Source organism: Oncorhynchus mykiss, chromosome 4 (genome assembly GCF_013265735.2).
Source record: "Oncorhynchus mykiss isolate Arlee chromosome 4, USDA_OmykA_1.1, whole genome shotgun sequence".
Classification (NCBI taxonomy): Eukaryota; Metazoa; Chordata; class Actinopteri; order Salmoniformes; family Salmonidae; genus Oncorhynchus; species Oncorhynchus mykiss.
This window is the reverse complement of record NC_048568.1, coordinates 25761665-25785000: the sequence shown is the minus strand read 5'-3', so window position 1 is coordinate 25785000 and position 23336 is coordinate 25761665. Positions and strand designations below refer to the sequence as shown.

Genomic DNA, 23336 nt, shown 5'->3' with positions numbered 1-23336 from the left:
TACCCATCACTACTAGGTATAGCCCAGAGGTGTGAGACAGAGCCTGCTGTGTCCTGCCCAGTAGAGTGGCAGGCCACTGGGGTAATTTACACCTCCAGGGAGGGCCCAGCCAGGACCAGGACCAGGCCTGAGGTGGCCATGTCACTGCCTGTCCAGAAATGACACAGTCACACACGCCAGGTCTCAGAGAGTGAGAGGACCCCATTCATCATGTCAGTGTGATTACTCCTCCCTATGTGTTGGTGATAACTGTCATCCACTGCCTGCTTGTCAGCATGACCACACGCATCACGCCACCAAAATTGCTTCACGACTGTTAGTCACGTTGTCGTGGTAACCTATGATGTCCACAACACACTGTTGATACTAGGAAAAAAAGCTTTGACTGACACCCCATAATGAACATCTTTGAATGTGGTGTGTTGGGGGAGGGGGGGGGCTGTCAACATAAATACCAGGGTTTGAAGCTCATTTTCAACTTGGCGGCTAACTTAACAGAGCAAATGTCATCAGGCACACACTGGGCGCCTCTCAGGAAGCCACATTTGAAAAACGGCTCCCAAAAGTTGCAGCATTTTACTCCCTCTCTCTCCTCTCCTTCTCTCTCTCCTCTCCCTTTCTCTCTCTTTCCTCACTCTTTCCTCCCTCTTTCTCTCTCTCTCTCTGCCTGATACTGTGCCTCACACTGATAGCTACAGTTGAAGTCGGAAGTTTACATACACCTTAACCAAATACATTTACAATTTCACAATTCCTGACATTTAATCCTAGTAAAAAATGTCCTGTCTTAGATCAGTTAGGATCAGCACTTTATTTTAAGAATGTGAAATGTCAGAATAACAGTAGAGAGAATTATTTATTTCAGCTTTTATTTCTTTCATCACATTCCCAGTGGGTCAGAAGTGTACATACACTCAATTAGTATTTGGTAGCCTTGCCTTTAAATTGTTTAACTTGTGTCAAACGTTCCGGGAAGCCTTCCACAAGCTTCCCACAATAAGTTGTGGGTGAATTCTGGGGTGAATTCTGGCCCATTCCTCCTGACAGAGCTGGTGTAACTGAGTCAGGTTTGTAGGCCTCCATGCTCGCACACGCTTTTTCAGTTCTGCCCTCAAATTTTCTATAGGATGAGGTCAGGGCTTTGTGATGGCCACTCCAATACCTTGACTTTGTTGTCCTTAAGCCATTTTGCCACAACTTTGGAAGTATGCTTGGGGTCATTGTCCATTTGGAAGACCAATTTGCGACCAAGCTTTAACTTCCTGACTGATGTCTTGAGATGTTGCTTCAATATATCCACATAATTTTCCTGCCTCATGACGCCATCTATTTTGTGAAGTGCACCTGTCCCTCCTGCAGCAAAGCAACCCCACAACATGATGATGCCACCCCTGTGCATCACGGTTGGGATGGTATTCTTCGGCTTGCAAGCATCCCCCTTATTCCTCCTAAAATAATGATGGTCATTATGGTTGAACAGTTCTATTTTTGTTTCATCAGACCAGAGGACATTTCTCCAAAAAGTACGATCTTTGTCCCCATGTGCAGTTGCAAACCGTAGTCTGGCTTTTTTATGGCGGTTTTGGAGCAGTGCCTTCTTCCTTGCTGAGGGGCCTTTCAGGATAAGTCAATATAGGACTCGTTTTACTGTAGATATAGATACTTTTGTACCTGTTTCCTCCAGCATCTCCACAAGGTCCTTGCTGATGTTCTGGGATTGATTTGCACTTTTCGCACCAAGACAGAACGCGTCTCCTTCCTGAGCGGTATGACTGCTGCATGGTCCCATGGTGTTTATACTTGCGTACTATTGTTTGTACAGATGAACGTGGTACTTTCAGGCATTTGGAAATTGCTCCCAAGGATGAACCAGACTTGTGGAGGTCTACAATTTTTTTTCTGAGGTCTTGGCTGATTTATTTTGATTTTCCCATGATGTAAAGCAAAGAGGCACTGAGTTTGAAGGTAGGCCTTGAAATACATCCACAGGTCCACCTCCAATTGACTCAAATGATGTCAATTAGCCTATCAGAAGCTTCTAAAGCCATTAAATAATTTTCTGGAATTTTCTAAGGTGTTTAAAGGCACAGTCAACTCAGTGTATGTAAACTTCTGACCCACTGGAATTGTTATACAGTGAATTATAAGTGAAATAATCTGTCTGTAAACGATTGTTGGAAAACGTACTTGTGTCATGCACAAAGTAGATGTCCTTAACCTACTTGGAAAAACTATAGTTTGTTAACAAGAAATTTGTGGAGTGGTTGAAAAACGAGTTTTAATATCTCCAACCTAAGTGTATGTAACCTTCCGACTTCAACTGTATATAAAGCATATGGATGGTCCATGACCGCCTTATCAGAACCAGAACACAGCTCGTATTAAGTCTAAATGGAACATACTGTTTATACCTCATCCCTGCTATGAAAAGCATATGTGGAAAGTCTATGCGATACTGTGGGGTTTTCCACCTGTGTTATATGGTGAAATTTGATGACTTCCCCAGAGCTGAGGTGAATTCCAAATAGAACACTTGCTCCTACCACCTTGCCTTCTGACTGGTTGTAATTTGGAACCTTCTGGCTGTTTGGAATTTCCACTCTAATGGTTTCACTCTAGACCGTTTAGGAACTAAGAGCATTTAGGGAGTAGGTGCTAGGGGTTGATTTGGAATTCAGCTGCTATTTCTCTTTGCAACATCGCTGTCCTATCAAAACCCTATCCTGACACCATCCTCTAAAAACCCTCTAGCCTGTCCCTCTCCCCCCTCTACACAGCACATCTGCCTAGAGGGTCTTTGAAGAGCAATCACTCTGCTTGTCTTTAACATCCTGAGGTTGTGAATTAGTGTAGTTTCCATCTGAGGGGCGGAGGGTTGACTGCTGAGTCTATGGGAACAACTCTGACTGGCGGGAACTCACAGTCTCTCTGTGGTCTCCCAATCAGCATCTTGACCTAAAGAAGCGAGACCACAGTTTTTTCTCAATTTTTTTCTGGTTCATTGAAAGTCAATGAACTGATTAGACCAGACCCAGCTGCTACTAAGTAGACCAGAACCAGCTGGTACTAAGTAGGCCAGACCCAGCTGCTACTAAGTAGACCAGACCCAGCTGCTACTAAGTAGACCAGACCCAGCTGCTACTAAGTAGACCAGAACCAGCTGCTACTAAGTAGACCAGACCCAGCTGCTCCTAAGTAGACCAGACCCAGCTGCTACTAAGTAGACCAGACCCAGCTGCTACTAAGTAGACCAGACCCAGCTGCTACTAAGTAGGCCAGACCCAGCTGCTACTAAGTAGACCAGACCCAGCTGCTACTAAGTAGACCAGACCCAGCTGCTACTAAGTAGACCAGACCCAGCTGCTACTAAGTAGACCAGACCCAGCTGCTACTAAGTAGACCAGACCCAGCTGCTACTAAGTAGGCCAGACCCAGCTGCTACTAAGTAGGCCAGACCCAGCTGCTACTAAGTAGACCAGACCCAGCTGCTACTAAGTAGACCAGACCCAGCTGCTACTAAGTAGACCAGACCCAGCTGCTACTAAGTAGACCAGACCCAGCTGCTACTAAGTAGACCAGACCCAGCTGCTACTAAGTAGACCAGACCCAGCTGCTACTAAGTAGGCCAGACCCAGCTGCTACTAAGTAGGCCAGACCCAGCTGCTACTAAGTAGGCCAGACCCAGCTGCTACTAAGTAGACCAGACCCAGCTGCTACTAAGTAGACCAGACCCAGCTGCTACTAAGTAGACCAGACCCAGCTGCTACTAAGTAGACCAGACCCAGCTGCTACTAAGTAGACCAAACCCAGTTGCTACTAAGTAGACCAGACCCAGCTGCTATTGTGTTAGTGTCTATGGAAAAGACACGCAGTTATGTAGGCTGGAATTTACAACAAAAATATTGTGAACAGCCTGAGTGAACTATCTTCCTTTATCCACCATCCTTGACTGAGAGACTGACTAATACATGTTTTTTCTCTACTGCTTTCCTTAAAGGGACAAAAAAAATGACCACGGTAGTCAGTTCTGCTGCAACCCCCCCATGAAAGTTTTCCTTAGAACTCTGCCTTCAGTATGAGTGTGTGATCAGTTCATTAATATGATCAGACACAGAAAACTGTATGCAACAAAAAGCTGTTTTTAACTTCCAGAAAAACCCTGTTATAGCAGGTTCCCAGTGGTGGGAAAAGTACCCAGTTGACACACTTGAGTAAAAGTAAACATACCTTAGTAGAAAATGACTCAAGTAAAAGTCTAAAAGTGTTTGGTTTTAAATATACTTATGTATCAAAAGTAAACGTAAAAATATAAATAATGTCAAATTCCTTATATTAAGCAAATCAGACGGCACCATTTTCTTGTTATTTTATTCATTGATAGCCAGGGGCACACTCCAACACTCATAATTTAGTAAATTAATGTCTTCTGATTGCCACCATATGAAGATCATCAAAGGTAAGGGATTAATCTTATCTCTATTTTTGAGTTTTGTAACCCTTCTGCTTGGCTGGTTACTGTTTGTAATAATTTGTCGACTGGGCTATGTTCTGGGTTAGGTATGTTCTGCGCTAGGTATGCTTTCGCCGAAAAGCAATTTATAGATATGACACTGTGGTTGGTTTAACAAGAAGTTAATCTTTAAACCTATGTAAAATATGTTTTGTTTTCTGAATTTTTATAATGAGCATTTCTGTAATTGAATTTAGCGCTCTGCAATCTCACTGGATGTTGGCCAGATGGGACGCTAGCGTCCCACATACCCTAGAGAGGTTAAACTGAGATTATAGCGCAGAATGTTAATGCAGATTTAAATGCCCACACAAATATATATTTTTAAGCTGAAAGACTATGGCCAGAGCTTACCCATGATGATGCACAACAATGTAAGTCAATAAGTCATCGTTTTAGTCAGTACAATATATTCAGCTTTATGTGCCAAATCCGAATGTATGACTTTGGATGTTTTCGTGAGTCTTACGTGTCTTTTCCTATGGCATAACGTGCAAATTCTTTTCAGCCTACGTTTTGTTTCAGGGCTAGGTTTTATTTCAATGTTACCACCCACCAGCATGGTAATGTTTTTTCATCAGAAACACCTGCTGCAACAATCTTCCTATTTGTGAGTCGTCTGCGAGCCAAACAGCTTTTCTCTGTAGCCTACACTTGGATTTCCACTAGATAAAACAGCCACAAAGTCAAAATTGGCTATATCGTACAAATTCATGAAAATAAAAAATGTTTTTGGTCTTAATTTAAGTTTAGCAGTGTGGTTAAAGTTAGGGTTTAAATCTGATTTTAAGAAGATTAAAAAAAAGTTGTGTAACTAGTGATGACCATTATCATAATCCATTGGATAATTATTGAATTTCACTTATGTTTTAGCTAGTCTGGCAAAAAACAAATATGACCGTTATACATTTTTAAATTGCATGATATGATTGCATTTTAGAACCCCATTTTGACCACTGACGTTTTAACCAAATTTGCACATTTTCGACCATTCCATCGATCCCAAAGAGAACTCTCCACCCCCTGGGGCACGCAAATCAATCTCGTTCCAAACCATTCAATAGTTAGGCTATCCATATTACCGGAATTTATATTATTTCTTTGAGACAGAACAAAGAATATAGCTATTTGACAATGTCCGTGTGCATGTCCAAATATTAATGACGTCTGGAATCCGACACGGTTTCACTGCAATTACCAAACGACAAGAGTCAACCCTCAAAATGTCAACAGCTCGTATAAGCAAGGTTTAGCTGAGACTCATCTCTTGACAGGTTTAAAAAGTCTTGGTAGTCTTTTTCTGAAATAATAATTTTTAGCTGAAATGGTGCTCACATAACTTTCATTAGCTAGCTAAGGTTAGCATGCTAGCTGGTTAGATGATGATGTGGACGCTAAGGAACTTAAAACTCGTGACTCTCTCTACTGCAGTCCCGTTGATATGGATCGGGCCATGTTCCCTCCTCTGCTTCCTGTCTTCAACAATCAACTCTTTTGTTTTGTTGACGTTGTTCACTTACCTCCTCCCTATAGGCTGACTCGTTGTTGTTGGTTATTAGTCCTCCAACCGTAGTGTCGTCAGCAAACTTGACAATGGAGTTGGTTTCGTGCAAAGTCACGCAGTCGTGGGTGAAAAGGGAGTACAGCAGAGTACAGGGAGCCCCTGTGTTAAGAGTCAGTGTCGAGGAAGTGTTGTTGCTAATCCTCACAGCCTGTGGTCTGCCCGTCAGGGTCCAAGATCCAGTTGCAGAGGTTAGTGTCGAGACCCAGGGTTCTGAGTTTGGTGTTGAACTTGGAGGGAACAATAGTGTTGAATGCTGAACTGTAGCTAACAGGCTGCATTGTCACATAGGTGTTCTTCTTGACCAGATGTGTTACGGCTGTGTAAATAGCGATGAAAATGGCATCTTCCGTAGATCTGTTGGAACGGTAGGCAAATTGCATTGGGTCCAGTGTGCCTGCCTGGCATGCCAGCCTTTATGTGGACCATCCTCTCTAAGCACTTCATGATGAGGTGAGCGAGAACGGGGCGATAGTCATTTGGGCATGTCACCTTGTTTTTCTTGACCACTGGGATGATGGTAGTCTCCTTAAAGCAGGTGGGGACTACAGCTTATAATATGTTACGAATTTTCAAAATGCGAAATTATATGTTACGAATTCTAGCTAGGTGGCAAACATTAGCTATCTGGCTAACGTTAGCTAGGCTAGGGGATAGGGGTTAAGGTAAGGGTTAAGTTTAGAAGTTAGGTTAAATGGTTAAGGTTAGTGGAAGGGTTAGCTAACATGCAAAGTAGTTAAAAAGTAGTAAGTAGTTGCAAAGTTGCTAATTAGCACGACCTTTGAGTTGCTCAACGTTCGTGTTATATGGCTTCCCATTCACCCCGACCAACCACCCTACATTCATTTATGCCCTAAGCAACCATCTGTCTTATGTAACTGTACCAAACGTAACACATACTAATTTGAGTGTCCTGGACTTTCATGTACAATGCTACATCTAGTCTATGGGACCAGGCTGGGAGGACAGGGGAGGAAGTAGTGTCAATGTGTAGACAGACATGTGCTCCTCTCCCCTCCTACAGAGCTGAGCCCATTCACACAAAATCAACAGTGAAATTTGCAGATTGCAAATATGAATGCATGCTTTACATAATAATAGACATAAGCTGAGCAGTGGGATTCCTGCATGACAATGAAGCTTCATGCATAATCACACAAGCCCTTTAACATGCTCCCAGCAACATTAAACTGTACTTCACAAACTCAGCCCATTTTGTGTCTGTCTGTCTGTCTGTCTGTCTGTCTGTCTGTCTGTCTGTCTGTCTCTCTCTCTCTCTCTGTATCTCTCTCTCTCTCTCTGTATCTCTCTCTCTCTCTCTCTCTCTCTGTATCTCTCTATGTATGTATGTATGTATGTATGTATATATATATATATATTACTCTCTCTCTATATCTCTCTCTCTCTACCTCTACGTGGGTAAGTCAACCCAGGTCGATTCTATAGCCTTCCTTAGCGTCAGTACTGGTGCCAGCAGGTGTTTCCTGAGCTGAGCTGGCCCCTAGTCTGGGACTGTGGCTTTGGCAACTGTGAGAGAGAGGGTGGGGTGGTTCAGGTTGGGGTGAGTGTTTAGGTGATGTAAGGGGGGCATGTGGCCCCTCTATCGCATGCGATTGTTCCATAAATGGATTGGACAGAGAGTGGAACTGTGGGGGATTTGGGAGGAGCAGCCTAACAGTCTATTGTTCTGGGAGTGACAGCCTGTTCTCATCTAGCCTCAGAGTCTGACCGACCGTACAGGACAGGAGGGAGGACACTTCCTTAAGCCTCCGTGGTGTGATGAAGGATTATATTTACAGCACTGTGCAGCAGGGAAAGGCCATATGACAGACATTTGTTTCCATATTGGCCCAATATATTTTTGCATAGAGGGATTTCAACCCATCAATGAAAGAAAAAAAGGGATCAGTGAAGCTTTTATTCTTGTTCTGCCTCTTTTTTTTTTTAGAAAGTTACACAATTTTTTTTTTTCTTCTATTTTCTAATTAAACAGGTATTTTGAATTTGAGGAAACGTTGTAAATCCCAACATTCTGTTTAGTCAGTAAACAATATATAATTATGAGTAGAGCGACATTCTTCCACCCATCTCAATCTTTCATGAGCTGCCACTGGACTCTATCTATATAGTAAGAATCTCTTGTTTAATCTGCTCTCTATCACACCCACTCTTCATCACTTCTACCATGACATAATGCACCTCAATCAATGATTCAGTGTCCAAAGCTATGACCCATAGGTTGGTTGACAATGTAATTGAATAAATTGCTCACATTTAAGACACGCAAACACAACCTTGAAGAGGCAGACACAGACTGTCATACATGCAAATATAATATGGGCATGCATGGCAACAGTAGGAGCATTTATTCTGTGTGCCTGCCTGCATGCGTGCGTGCATGCGTCTGTGTGTGTCTGTCTGTGTGTGTATGTGCGTGCGTGTTACTTCACCCATGATTAACAGAATAAGAGATCATTTTCCTGGCCGTCACCACAAGGCTGTGACCAGACTGACCACCACACATTAATTAAAGATTATCAGAGTTAGTTAGTCCATCTTGGCAGCAGATACCGCCCTCAATATAAACAAACTAACAACAACAGCAGACTCAGCTGTCTCTCCCAGTCTTGTAATGTAGTCAAGGGAACAAATCCAGTTAATTAAACAAAAAACTCTGAATTTATTTTCAAAAACCCCTGCGTCAAAACAAATAATAATTTTTGCGTAATCCTCTTTGAATGGGGGGAAAACATTGCAAAAGCCGTCACTACGGTTACGTAAAGGTGGACAATCATGAATGTCAAACAAGGCCAGCTTTAATTAAGACATGCTTTCTGATGAGTAGGTTTACACACAGAGTCAACACAGGCCAAGAAACAACTCCCTCCTCCATGGGCCTGGTATGAAACTAGAACCCCAAGACTAAAGTGAGGGTGGAGCTGGAGCTATAGCTAACTAACTGAGACAAAGCCTGGAGGGCCAACCCAATTTGTCACAAAAGAGCCTTGGAATCAGAGGAGAAGGAGAGAAGGAGCCTTCCACACATTTTCACATTAATCTTCAGGACATTCCTCCCCTTAGAACAAATCCCAAGAGCTATTAAAACAAACAAGGGTTGGTTTGGCGCCGTCCTTCAACAAAGATCTGCTGACACAAAATGGTGGTTCTGTGGTTCAATCCTGGCAGCTCAGACTGCATCTATCTCCACCATTAACACACAGTGACCTCACATAGCCACAGGAGTACGTGAGCATCCTTCAAGCCTATAGCACCCTCAAACTCAACTCTGGACCTCGAAGCCAGTTCCAATGCGTTGTTCTTATTGTTCCCCTCTAATCTGGACTAATTTTAGACCTGAGACACCAGGTGGGTGCATTTAATGATCAGGTAGAACAGAAAACCAGCAGGCTCCGGACCTCGTAGGGTCAGAGTTGAATACCCCTGCTCTAGCAGGTCAACCATTTAGCATTGACGTAGCATAACAATGACCTCGCTACTGATAAAGAGTAACAGTAGGACAGCCGTTTGGACAGGAGACTCAATGGATTTAAAAGCCTAAAATCTGATTTCCTGGCTCTAGGCCACTGTGTTAACCCAATTGAGCCTTAGCTGCCTCCACTTTCCATGAAACACAGTAGTGGGCAATTAGTGGGCCTATTTAATGAATTTAACAATGAACCCTGACATTTAGAGAGGGCACACAAAAATAATTAGTCCAGTGAACTCTGACCTTCCATACTGAGCATGCTGGCACTGTTAATGATGGCCCCTGATTGGTTAACCCCCAGACTCTCCGATCACAGCCTGATGAGCTAGCTCACCATCATAACATATACATCTGCATCTATCTCTCTCTCCATCCCCAACGGCACAATCCATTTGACAATGTACTGTTAGCAAAAATCCAAAGAGGCAATTCAAAGGGTTGCATGTTACATCAGTTAACTAGGGTACATGATCTATCAGTGCTGATACAAGCCTAATTGGCTATTACTATCAGGGAGCCTCAGAGGTAAAGTGCCTCCGCAGCATACATTAAACTGGCACCTGTTATGCACTTTCCATAATTAGCATCCTCTCTGTGGCATAGCATGCTGTGCAGCGTGCTATATACACACACACACACACACATATATACATGCACACACCCACATGAACACATGCACATGCACACAGCCAAACATGCGCGTGCACACACACCCCAGCATTTACTCTTCCAGGCAAGCCCATAAATGTTTGATTAATGCTTACAGTATCAGAGGTGGCAAACCACAAAACACAGGCCAGAGTCAGAGTCAGAATCATAAAATGACTGTGGTCTATTTAAGCAATAAGGCACGGGAGGGTGTGGTATATGGCCAATATACCACCATATGGCCTTATACTAAGGGCTGTTCTTATGCACGATGCAACGCGGAGTGCCTGGATACAGCCCTTAGCTGTGGTATATTGGCCATATACCACAAACATCAGAGGTGCCTTATTGCTATTATAAACAGGTTACTCACATAATTAGAGCAGTAAAAATACATGTTTTGTCATACCCATGATATACGGTCTGATACACCATGGCTGTCAGCCAATCAGCATTCAGGGCTCGAGCCACACAGTTTATAATGATATAAAAACAGGATGTGCGATAATCTAATGCTTGTGTGTGTTTGAGTGAATCAGAAGAGTGTACTAACTGGTTGTTTAGGCTAATGAAGGTCTGGATCCAGCCAGGTATGTAGAGTCACAGTGTTTTACAACCCTGCCAGGCACAACCACTACAAAGCCCCTCAGCCAGGTACAGAGACACAGCAACACCCGTGTGGTCCCCATGATCAAAGCCTCTCTGCACAGCCCTACACTGATGCATTGGAAATGGACCAATTAGAGAGGAGAGAGTGGGATGGGGAGATGGGGTGGGTTCTCTGGCGGAGCAGTGTTCGTTTCTTACCTTCCTTACCCCGACCCTTATAATACCTTCAGACAGGATAATCCCACTCCCCCCTCTCTCTCTTTCTCACTATCTCTCACACTCTTGCCCTGTGGACCATGGGACCATTCTGACATACAAGTTGATAGGTGTGCGTGTTAGGCCAACTCCTCTCATCATTCTGTTAAATGACTCATGCTGTCTAAGAAGTGTCTTAAAGAGGACAGTGTAATAGTGTGACTGCTGTTGGTGGTCTTAAATTCTCGACACACCGGTAGTATTTGCCGGCCGAGAGTACTTAGCACCTCTGAACAGAGTGCCAGCCGTAATTTGAAAAGTGATGTAGAATAGCGGGAAAATGTCGTAAACGGCCACCCACGGCTAGTCCCTAAAACACACCGCGCGAAACGAACAGCAGGTCGACATTTGGTGCAGATCGACATTGCGTGCAGGGCGAAACTCGGTGCAGGTCGACATTCGGTGCAGGTCGACATTCAGTGCAGGTCGACATTCGGTGCAGGGCGACATTCAGTGCAGGGCGACATTCGGTGCAGGTTGACATTCGGTGCAGGTCGACATTCGGTGCAGGGCGACATTCGGTGCAGGGCGACATTCGGTGCAGGGCGACATTCGGTGCAGGGCGACATTCAGTGCAGGGCGACATTCAGTGCAGGGCGACATTCAGTGCAGGGCGCCATTCGGTGCAGGTCAACATTCGGTGGAGGGCGACATTCAGTGCAGGGCGAAACTCGGTGCAGGTCGACATTCGGTGCAGGGCGACATTCAGTGCTGGGTGAAACTCGGTGCAGGTCGACATTCGGTGCAGGGCGACATTCAGCGCAGGGCGAATCTTGGTGCAGGTCGACATTCGGTGCAGATCGACACTGTAACTAGTGTACCTGAACACACCATGGCATCCTCCCAGGGACCAGGGAGGATGTCACCTGACATCATATCCTGTCTGTTGCTTTGCAGCTGCTGATTAATGATGCTGCAGCCTGGACCCATGCTCTGGAGGGAGCGCCCTCATCCCTCACTCCCCCCGTTTAACACTATCTTCATAGAGAAGGGATTACACTATCCATTTGACACAGAGACCGTGGGGACTGGGGAGACAGGGGCTAGGGCTGGGAAAACAAACTGGAGAAAGTGCTCTGCCACCTTTTATAAAAGCAGAGTCGTGACTATGAAAAAGAGGGTTGATATTTTATAGGTCTGCAGTAAAAACCTATAGGATTAACCTCTGAAGACATTTGACCCTAAAGGTTGGAGTCATTTAAGAACTACATTGCAATTTTCAAAGAATAAGCCCTCTAAAAGAACACATTATCAGGACTAGCTAGGGCTGGGAATTGCCAGGGACCTCACGATACGATATTATCACAATGCTTAGGTGCCGATACGATACGTATTGCAATTCTCACAATTCTATAGGTAGTGTGATTCAATACTGGGATTTTATTGCGATTAGGTTGTACTTAACATATTGCTCACCATATGTCTGGAAATAGAAAAGCTGAAAACAAATAGTCTCCCTATCTAAAAATAAGATGGTGAACAAGCAATGCAGGAAAAATACTGGAGTTATTGCATCTTTGCCAGAATTATGCAATAAAATGCAATAACCCCAACCTGCACTCTGCCACTTAACCTCCTAATACCACCAATCCCAGACTACATGCAGCCGGACAAACAAGGTAACTAATCTTTAAATACTCACAATCTGTTTCTATGGCAACCCCTACCTTCACAGGCACCCCGGTGCATGACCCCTGACTGGTGGCGTGCATAGTGGGAGGGAGACACAATAAGTCACACACATGCAAATATAAGAAGATATAACAAAGGCCAACTCTATGGGCTACAACCACAAATGATTCTGTGTTTTGATTGCACACAAAGTGATTTCCTGTGAGCTCCAATCATTGTCTACAGAATAGGTTGGTATAATGATCCCTTCTTTAATCAACCCGACTGTGATCTACACGCAATGGGGATGTGTGCAATCTGGTTCCTGACACACACAGATGCTGGAGCCTGCTCTCTTGTCACTCTCTATCCTACAGGGGCACTTGATTGCTTCATTTGCTTTGCTGTCCATGTTGCAGAACAGGATTGATTCATTATGGTGTTGTACTTGTAGCTGTAACACTGATCTGATAACACATCTGACAGCATATCTGATAATATATATGATAATATATCTGATAACGTATCTGATAAAATATCTGATAACATATCTGATAACATATCTGATAATATATCTGATAACGTATCTGATAAAATATCTGATAACATATCTGATAACATATCTGATATATCTGATAACACTTCTGTCATTCATGTCTCATCAGGACCTCTTCTACAGTGGAAATAGTCATGGCTGCAGCGTCCAGCAACAACATAGCCTGGACGCTTTATTTAAAGGTGTTGCCATGACTATGCATAGCTCTGTAAGTGATATGGATGTGCCATATGATGGACCTATATCTTGCCAGTATAGAATTAGACTAAGAAGCTGAGTATATACTGTGGCTAAAACTTTACAACATATATGCCGTGATAGATTTCTAAACAATTATCAATTATCATTATAACTGTAAATGTTATGTAAAGTATTCATTAGAGTATTTGAAGCATTTCAACTGTGTTTCTGGGTCATTTGAATAGTATACTTACGCCCACAGCCGCACATAAGCAAGTTTTCACGTATGACTAAAGCTGCTTAAAAGCCACTCGATTATGTGAGAAACAAAGAGCACAGTAGAAAAACGTCCCAGTGAAATGAGAAGGCCAGCTGCACACAGTGCTTTTCCCACATTTTCACTTGTTCCTTGGAGAAGGGTGGTCATGTCTGTCTGTCTCTGTGGGCCCGACTGGACAGAAAGCCAGCCATTAAAACGTTCTGTGGTGCTCTGATAAAACAATGACACACACCATTCTCTGGAGAAAATACGTAGCAGGCTACTCCTTTAATTTCCAGAAAACTTCACAAGACTGAGGGTGCATATATATCTGATTTCTTTTGACAGCTGTGGAAGAGCTCAGGAGCCTCACATACAGGTAACTGCCAAAATAATGGAAACACTTGATTAAATGAGGGATACAAAGTATATTGAAAGAACTTGCTTCAACACAGGGGTGGTTCCTGAGTTAATTAAGCAATTAACATACCATCAATCTTAGGGTCATGTATAAAAATGGCCAGTATTTTACTACCATAGTTAGAAGAAGAGATCTCAGTGACTTTGAGAGTGGTCTCAAAGGAGTGTAGAGGGTTTAAAGGGTGTGTGTGTGTGTGTGTGTGTGTGTGTGTGTGTGTGTGTGTGTGTGTGTGTGTGTGTGTGTGTGTGTGTGTGTGTGTGTGTGTCATCAGATCTCAACCCAATTGAACACTTCCGGAGTGGCGCCTGAGACAAGATTTCCACCACCATCAACAAAACACCAAATTATGGAAGAATGGTGTCGCATCCCTTCAATAGAGTTTCAGAATGGTGTCGCATTCCTTCAGTAGAGTTCCAAACACTTATAGAATCTATTATAGAATCTATGCCTAGGTACATTGAAGCAGTTCGAGGGGTCGTGGTGGCCCAACGCCCTATTAAGACACTTTATGCGTGTGTTTCCTTTATTTTGGCAGTTACCTGTACATTACAGCACTGAGCACACAGTCCGGAGGCCCTATTACCCAAAATGTAAATGTTATATTCTGATAGTGTACTGGAGCTAGAACCATTGAGACCCAGAGGGACTGTAGTACTGTATGGTCCGTTTCCTCTTGTCAACTCCGATCAGGATCACCCCAGCTCAGTTAGTGTTTGACTAGCAGGTCAAACCCAGTAGGCTAAAAGATCAGGGAACTAGCTAACAGCTTAGACACAACACACCCAGATGTTGTTCAGGTTCTCAAGTGCTAGTGTTTATCATGCATAGCCTGGTACCAAGTCTGTTGGTGCTGTACAGCAAACTTTTATAGTTGTTGACATGACAATTACCATAGGAGTTGGCAAGACAGCACTAACTGATCTAGGAACAGGCTATATTTGGGAGCCTTTAACCTATCTGCGCACAGAACCCGGTAGCGGGCTGAAATTCGACAACATAAGGTGATCGCTACATAAATAGTCATATTAAACATTCATGACAATACAAGTGTCTCACATGTATCGAAAGCCTAGAATCTTGCTAATCCAACTGCGTTGTCAGATTTAAAAAAGGATTTACTGTGAAAGAATACGATGTGATTATCTGAGCATAGAGCCCCATAAAAAACAACTATTTCAACCAGCACAGGCGTAACATATTCACAAACTGCAATAAAATAAATTGTTTACCTTTAACGATCATCCTCTGTTTGCAATCCCAATGCTCATTGTTACACAATGAATGGTCTTTTGTTTGATAAAATCTTTTATTTCTTTTATAATTTTTATAGCCTAACATGAAATTTACATTCGAGGTAAATACACACAAAATGTGACTTTTCCAGTCATGTTTGGTTTCATTGCAATCAACTGGTTTGTTTGTAACACAACCAAAATGATGGGTCATTTCGCGGGACGTATTGACTGAAAGAAACCGATTTGAAGACAACAAGTAATGACATCATTGTGCACCAATGATTTGCCCGCTGTTTCGTTGATTGACTGTATTTTAACCCAATGACCACTGATCGTCTTGAAATCTAGCTGGGTAGCCAATGAGCTGAGGTAAATGGCAATATGTAATGTTTATGTGTTGGAAGACCAACCCATGTAGTAAACTCCGGCGTAAAGAGGTTCATTCGCCATTGACGATTCACACCGGGAGGAGCAACGCATGTTGCGCACAGCATTGTTTTGGTAAAGCGCGTCTTCAGCTGTTTATATATCAATCAGTATGGCGACTAAGTCAGGGAAAGCTAAATCTAAGTCTAGATATACAGATGTACACACAATTTTAGAAGAAATTGATTGAGGACGATTCATTTAGCGATTCCAAAATGGAATATTTTTTTAACGGAGAGGACATCATTTTGGACTGGTAAGTTCTTCTCATGCTAATGCCGTTGTTTGAAATTAATAATATAAAATATTACAATGGCCAAAGTGAAATGGAGACAGTAGATACAGCTGGTCTGTTGTAATATAATAAAGAAAGTAGATCTAGCTGGTCTGTCATAATATAATAGAGACAGTAGATCTAGCTGAAATGTCATAATATAAATGAGACAGTAGATCTAGCATGTCTATAATAATATATTCAACCTTATGTTCCCTGTACTCTGTAATCGGTTTATTATACCTGTTGATACAGGGCTCATATGTGAAACTATTCTAACTGCACATTTTCTTTCACAGTGACACTGCCAAGGTGTCCATCCCCCATTGAAGCTGGTTCATCTAGCTCCTGCCACAAGTGGTGTTCATCTGCCCAAATGTATTTCTGCAGGCATGGATGTGCTATGGCACCTGGCATCAGCAGCATAATATTGTGAAGAGGACTGAGGGTCTTCCAAATATTGAAAGTGTTATTTTGTAAATGTGCATATATTTTTTTCATGTTTTTTCTCCATTTTTTTTTTTTGGGGGGGGGGGGGGGGGGGTGTTAGAAAACCATTTTGGTATTTTGTATATAGATATTCCATTCAAAATGTATAACTTCACCAATTTGGCCACTTGGGTACATTTGGGCTACTTGTGTGGGACACCTGGGTGTCTTCATGATAAATGTCATGTAGCACACTCATTTTGGAAGTTATCATTCTGAAACTTTGCACAAGTACTGTTGCCCTCTTATGTTTTTCACTGAAATTGTCCCCATCATCCTATCTGAATGTTTGTTTTGTCTTGTTCATTTTAAAGATGATGATACAACAATAAAAAGAAAAACATATGGTTTTTTTCATTGTATTATCTAAACCAGATATATTGTGTTATATTCTCCTACATTCAATTCACATTTACACAAACTTCAGAGTGTTTTCTTTCAAATGGTACCAAGAATATGCATATCCTTGGTGCTGTGCCTGACTGTGCAGTTAGATTTGGGTATGTCTTCAGGCGGAAATTGAAAAAAGTAGGGGGTAGCTCTAAGAGGTTAAGTGTAGAATAAAAGGAGACTGGTAGTAAAGCAATTTGAGTGTGTTTTGTGTGAAGGGAATGAGTGTGGTCCATCCCTCTATGACACTCCCCCTCCTCTATCCTTTACCTGTCTCACTAATTTACTTTCTCTCCCTGACTCGAGCCCATACGGCCATCCTTGACATTTTATGACTTCCTTTTTACGAGCAGTTGTTGATTACACCTTTAAATGGTCCTTAATAAAGGCTGAGAGCAAACAGGACTTTCAGCAGAAACCTTGGCAAACACCAGGGCCGTTCCATTCTAAAGGGTCTCCTTTTCCCATCTTGTGGCAGCTTGCCAGCCCACAGGGTGTAACATGAAGAAAAGAAGATTCTTGGCTAAACGAAAAGCTTTCACCAAATTACTCTGCTGCCTGGCTTATCAATAAGGAAAAAACTCTTAATTATGTAAAAACAGAGCATACCGTCTTCTTTATGAGAAAGCGGAGAGATGGAATCACTGGTCACTTTAAATGGAACACTAGTATCTTAAATAATGTTTACATACTGTTTTACTCATTTCATATGTATATACTGTATTCTACTGTATTCTAGTCAATGCCACTCGGACATGATTTATATATTTCTAATTCCATTATTTTACTTTTAGATTTGTGTATATTGTTGTGAAATGTTAGATACTACTGCACTGTTGGAGCAAGGAACACAAGCATTTCGCTACACCCGCAATATTATCTGCTAAATATGTGTATGTGACCAATAAAATGTGATTTGTTTGGGAAAGAGTTATTCTCCCGGGGTTGAATGCTATTTTGAGTGGGGAACAGTGTTATGGATAATGCATGTACCATAAAATTGTAACACAGATATGTATATTATTTTACTTAGCACTATACTACACCACATAAATGATACATTGTTATGACCACTATCTTATATCTGAAACATTCAGGAAGTTAAACCTCTATAAACAAAGCTCTTTTTCACACTACGGTTTGGCTGTACTTCAGTCTGGCCTAAGGAGTTTCTATAGCCATAATGCAGGAGTGGACCATGGTCATTTTCTCATTAGGCCAACTAGAGGATCTCTAACAGAAAGTTGATTTCATGAAAGACGAGGAAGCTGGGATATTCAAAGAACTAAGAGAGGAAGCAAGGTTAGAGTGACGCATGGAAGGTGACGATCTTGTCCTTTCACTTAGGGAGGAAGCCAATAATAGCATCAACTACCCCATACTGCCTTTCCATCTTCCCTCACAAAGACTCAACAACTCCATGTATTAACTGAATGTCTCACATCGGTAAGGAGCATTAAGCCACAAGCTTGATAAAAACTCCCACCAGATTGAATCAACTGCTCTCAGGTCAGTTTAAGGCTTTGAACAAGTGATGTGAAGTTTCCCGTAAGAACTTATCTAGGAACAGCTTACCCTCCACAAATCCTGACATTGGGGGAAATGCTAAGCTGACCTTAGAACAGCATCAGCAGCCCAGTCCTCTTAACAAACACTGATTCCAGTCCTGTTTCTGTTTGAGCAGCATAAACTTCCATCTATGTACAGTCATCCTCTCCACACGACACCCAGTGGTTTCATCACCCTCCCATCAGGACAATGCAGGCCACTTGTCTCCTCAGTGCTATTCCATGGGCGGAAATCGGAAATCCAAAACACAACACGAGTGAATGGACACGTGGCTCCATCAGCCTGCAGTCAAACAATGGGAGCATCTCCCTGAGTTTAGCTTCCACTTCCTAACCACACAGACACAGGGCATACAGAGGAAATACTAGTATTGTGGAGATGTACAGGACAGAGGCTGCTATCTAACGCCCTACAACGCGGACATTCATGGACAGTCAAATCGTGGACGATTTGTAACTGAAATAGTAGAGATTCAAATCAGCGTCACAAAAAGCCATAACATTTAACGAGCTGCCCTTCCCATTCATTCCAATCATCTGATTGGCTGGATCAAGAGGAAATATAGGGCAGAGCACCATCCTGTTAACTGATGCTGTTTCTGCAAGCCTTTTGGCATCTGAAGACAGGGCACATTTTTAAAAACATTTTTCTAACTCAACTGAACATCTCCACTTTAATTAGCAGAAACTGACATGGTTTGACCACAAATCTCTGTGTGCTTCAGGGACAGCATTACACTGGGTCTGTGATTCAATATGGTCAGACATAACATCTTCTAGATAGCATAAAGTAGATGCAGAGAGTAAAGTACCCCTCTCCTTGTGTCTCCTCAGCCTCCATGCTCTGGAATGGCAATATTGTCACCACAACACAGCAAGAGGATGAGCCATGGCATGGCAGTTAATTTGTTTCACTCGTTTCCAAACGCATTTGTCGTTGATGGTGTCAATGTCACTTCTCAGTCAGGAAAATGCAATGAAAGAATTAAAAGGAACCAAGAAAATCAATAAGCACAAGTGTAGAATCTAAGTAGCCATTAGCAAGCAATATGACTGCACTGCACACAACAATTACACACCAAACACTATCAATAATGCTAGTATTGTTCTCCAATGAGAAATACAGAACTGTGCAATCATAGACGTGTCTCTCTCTCTGCCTCTGTCTGTGTCTCTCTATCTCCCCCCCAGACAAGGGCTCCCTGTGGTCTAGATAAGAATCATGGGTATTAATGTCTCCCAGCAGAGCCCTAGTAGTGAAGTGTTGGCTTATGGTCCTATAGCCTCGTAGGGACGTGGCAGTCAACGACATTTCAGAGCATCATCACTGAGCAGTGCTGGATGAAGTACTGTGTCTACAAATTAAGCACAAAAACAAACAGAGAAGCAGTGTGAACATAGAGTTACCAGACACTGACCCTTCTACACAACCGCCATTTGCTTATCTATGCTGTATTTAATGTACTATGTAAGCCTTGTTGAGACTACCATGTCTGGTCTCAGGGGCAGAGAGAGAAGAACCCTGCACTGACCAATCAGAGGCCAGCTGGTCCCAGTTCCATCATTGAGGGCTCCTCACAATTGACTCGCTCCTGAGGAGAAGACTACTGGCCTGGATCACATTCAACACTCTACTGCTGGGTTTCACACTCACATACTGTATGTATACACGCATGCAAGCAAGCAAGCAAGCAAGCAAACACACACACACACACACACACACACACACACACACACACACACACACACACACACACGGAGAGAGTGAGAGAGAGACCTTGAACTGCTCATTCTCCTCCAAAGCCTCAGTGTTCGAAGCTTTGGCTCTAAATAAATACAGCCTTTAACCGTCTGGAGACAACAATTTGTTTCAAAGTGACGTTAGCCATAGTCCTGGAAAAATCCCAAATCTCTGTGGGATTCCCATTTATAGGAAAAGGGATAATGCCAGGAATACAAAGAGGCAGAAGAAGTGATGACAAAACACCCAAATTAAGAGTCTGCAATTTTAATATTGATCACTTTGAAATCCCAAATAAAGTCTGCATGTTCATTGTAAGATTTCAAAATTTAAGGATCAATTCAATTGGAAACCCTTGAAATAACATGTGCATGAGATAATCCTTTGAAATGCTATTTTCTCTCAGGAGAATCTCTCTGTAGAATAAAACACTGATCTTTTTCATCGTATCCCAAAAAATGTAATGTACATTGCATTGCACGGCTATGGTGACAAAAGCTATGTGTATGTGTGTGTGTGTCTCTCACTTTCTTCTCTGTACTAACAAAGTGGTCATTGAGTGAGCCCTCAGTAGGCTGAGCATCTGATGTAAGGCCACTGATCTGATATAAAGATGCTATCAATCTGCCTCCTCAAATGAGCTCCAGCAGAAAACCAGATGGACACCCTCAATTTAGACTGCTGCTAATCAATGATGACGACACACGTTCATCAACTAATTGGCCTGGGCCAAAATGAGCACGATGACGCAGGTTGATCCAACTCCTCAGAGAGGTCTGGGGTCTGGACAGACAGGTGAAAAACACTAGACAGGTGAGTGTGAATTAATCAATCATCCAAGTGTGTTTCTCTCTACAGGAAATCAGAGAATGATTGAAGGCTCCTCCTCTTCCCGCTCATTGATCCACAGCAGCCAGCCGTCACCACGGCAACATTCACTAACTCACACAATCCCAAGGGAACATAGGGCCAGACAAGGACACATCCCCAGGGGACAATAGGGCCAGACAGGGCTCTACTGAGGCCTGACAACTAGCAATGGCTCAGACAATAACCACTTGATCTGAGATGCATATCTATGATATAGCATACCCAACCCAACATTTATATCATGAGTAGCATCTTTCTCTGATTCAAAATGATTTGGATGACTGATTATCCTTTGCATGACATGGGACCGGTTATAATGATGGTATGCATTGGTTATACAGCTTTCCAGTGAGAGGTATAGTCTTGATGATGATCTCACCTTGTTTGAGTATGGTGGCCTGGCAAGGTTGACTCCATCTCTGATGACTTTATCCCTAATCATGATCTTCAGCTTCAGTTTGGGGTAAATCACCAGCTCCCTCCGGTTTCCAAGCGTCAGGTTCCTCTGCGCGCCCAGATACGCGCCCCCATTCCTCCCGACCCGGTCACTATTCGGTTCGGTCCAAGACTTGGACCCCCGGAGTTTAGACTCGTACTGGTCCACCAGGTGACTAGGACACATTTCGGACGCGGGGGGCATCGGCTCAAGTGTAAAATACAGCCCCGCTGCAGTCTCCTTATCATCGTCTTTCAGCCTTTGCACCGCGTCGTGGATCCTTTGCCGGTGGTGCGGTATGTAGACACCGATAGCATCCAGGTCGGGGTCTCCAATTTGTTTGCAAACTTCCAGATCATCGTAGCCGTTATCCACGAAGGACTCCACATACTGAGAGAGCTGGAGGGTCTTCAGCCACTCAAACACGATGACAGGTCCGGTGCTTGTCATGTTTGGGTGTTGTAGCTACTGTAAATAGGCTAATGTAAAGAGCAGAACAGAACACCACCAATAATTACTTCCCCAAACGGATTTTAAATCTCATTGTTAAATGCAAATGAAAATGGCAGTATCTTCGCAATTAATGCAGTCTAAATGTCAGGAACACACGAAGAAAGGACAATGCAAATGTTAGAATCCATGACTCAAAAATAATAGCCTAAACTGTAGGCTACGTAGTTCAAAATTCTATTATTTTTGATAGGTAATATGGAATATATGGCCTCCCGTTATTCTGTGATAACATCCAATAACCCCGTCTGGTGAAAAAGGTCAGTGAAACGAAATACACTGATTTCCTTTGACACATGCCAATATTTGCAGACGGAGATGAGTTCAGTGGATGCAGTGATAGCGCTCAAATCCCCGATGTCATTTGCCATCGATGTTACTCGCCCATATTGACATGCCAGGTTCACGGTAAACAATCACTTTAGGCAAAGAAAACAATCATTATTTAAAACCAAGAATTGTTCCAGATTTAGACGGATTAGAAAGTGTTACCGTATTCAGTAATTGGTTTAGTTATATGTAATCATAAACGTTCCAACGTTGCGCCATTTGGAGACACTTTGCTCCCGCTGTAGTAGCCTATTCCTTCCACGCCGCCCTCACTCTTGTAAACCCTCAATCGGAGCAAAATGTACGTATTCCAATGACAGGGAAATTGACAGAAAATATAATTTTAAACTCAAAGCAATCCCGAACCAACGAGAGCGACAGCTCGGACCGTGTTGTGTCCAAATGCTTTGGGTATGCCGGGGCACTCCAAGCCTGTAGAGCGGTACGACAATCCACATCCAACAGTCACATTAAAATGTTCCTCGAACCAAACGGTCTGTGCTCGAGCGGTCCACGCCCCCAGATCCGCGTGTGGCTTTAAAAATAGTGTTGGAATTCCTTCTTTACAACCTGTCACGGAACCCATGCGCGCACGGTCAACGAGTCCCCACACTGAGTCCAAAGTTAACCGCAAGATGCTCTGAGAGCGCATTCCATCCGCCTGTCATACAGTTTAAATGAGCAGTCTCGTTTCTGGTTTGATTCACGTGTCTCTCCTACTCTGTGTGATTTCTCTCTCCGCTCAGTGTCTCCTTCTCTTTCGCTCCCTCTCCCTCTCATTCAGTATGTCCCTGGACTCGTTTCTCATCACGCACTAGCACCCCCTGTCTAACAGTTGAGGTACTGAAATACTGGTTTTACTTCGTTGTATTTATTAAAGGATTAAACTAAAAATTGTAATCGCCAAATTATCACATAATAACTGATCTTTGTTTTGATGTTGCTGTTACTTTTTTAGACAAAGAGAGAG

At 42.9% G+C, this 23336-nt stretch overlaps 2 protein-coding genes across 4 annotated transcripts in view; both read right to left on the bottom strand.

The window, feature by feature from the left end:
* LOC118964400 (uncharacterized transmembrane protein DDB_G0289901-like) overlaps positions 1-12000 on the bottom strand; it is a 24155-nt gene extending 12155 nt beyond the window's left edge. The window contains 1 exon segment of the mRNA XM_036975447.1: positions 11892-12000. Coding sequence (XP_036831342.1) covers positions 11892-12000 — 109 coding nt within the window.
* LOC110522376 (SAM and SH3 domain-containing protein 1) overlaps positions 1-23111 on the bottom strand; it is a 295924-nt gene extending 272813 nt beyond the window's left edge. For 2 of the 3 annotated variants that reach the window (XM_021600727.2, XM_021600728.2), the window contains exon 1: positions 21470-23111. In XM_021600727.2, coding sequence (XP_021456402.2) covers positions 21470-21976 — 507 coding nt within the window. In that variant the 5' untranslated portion in view covers positions 21977-23111. The remainder of the gene's footprint in view (positions 1-21469) is intronic. The other variant, XM_021600731.2, reaches the window with a different exon arrangement.
* Between the last annotated feature and the right edge of the window lie 225 nt (positions 23112-23336).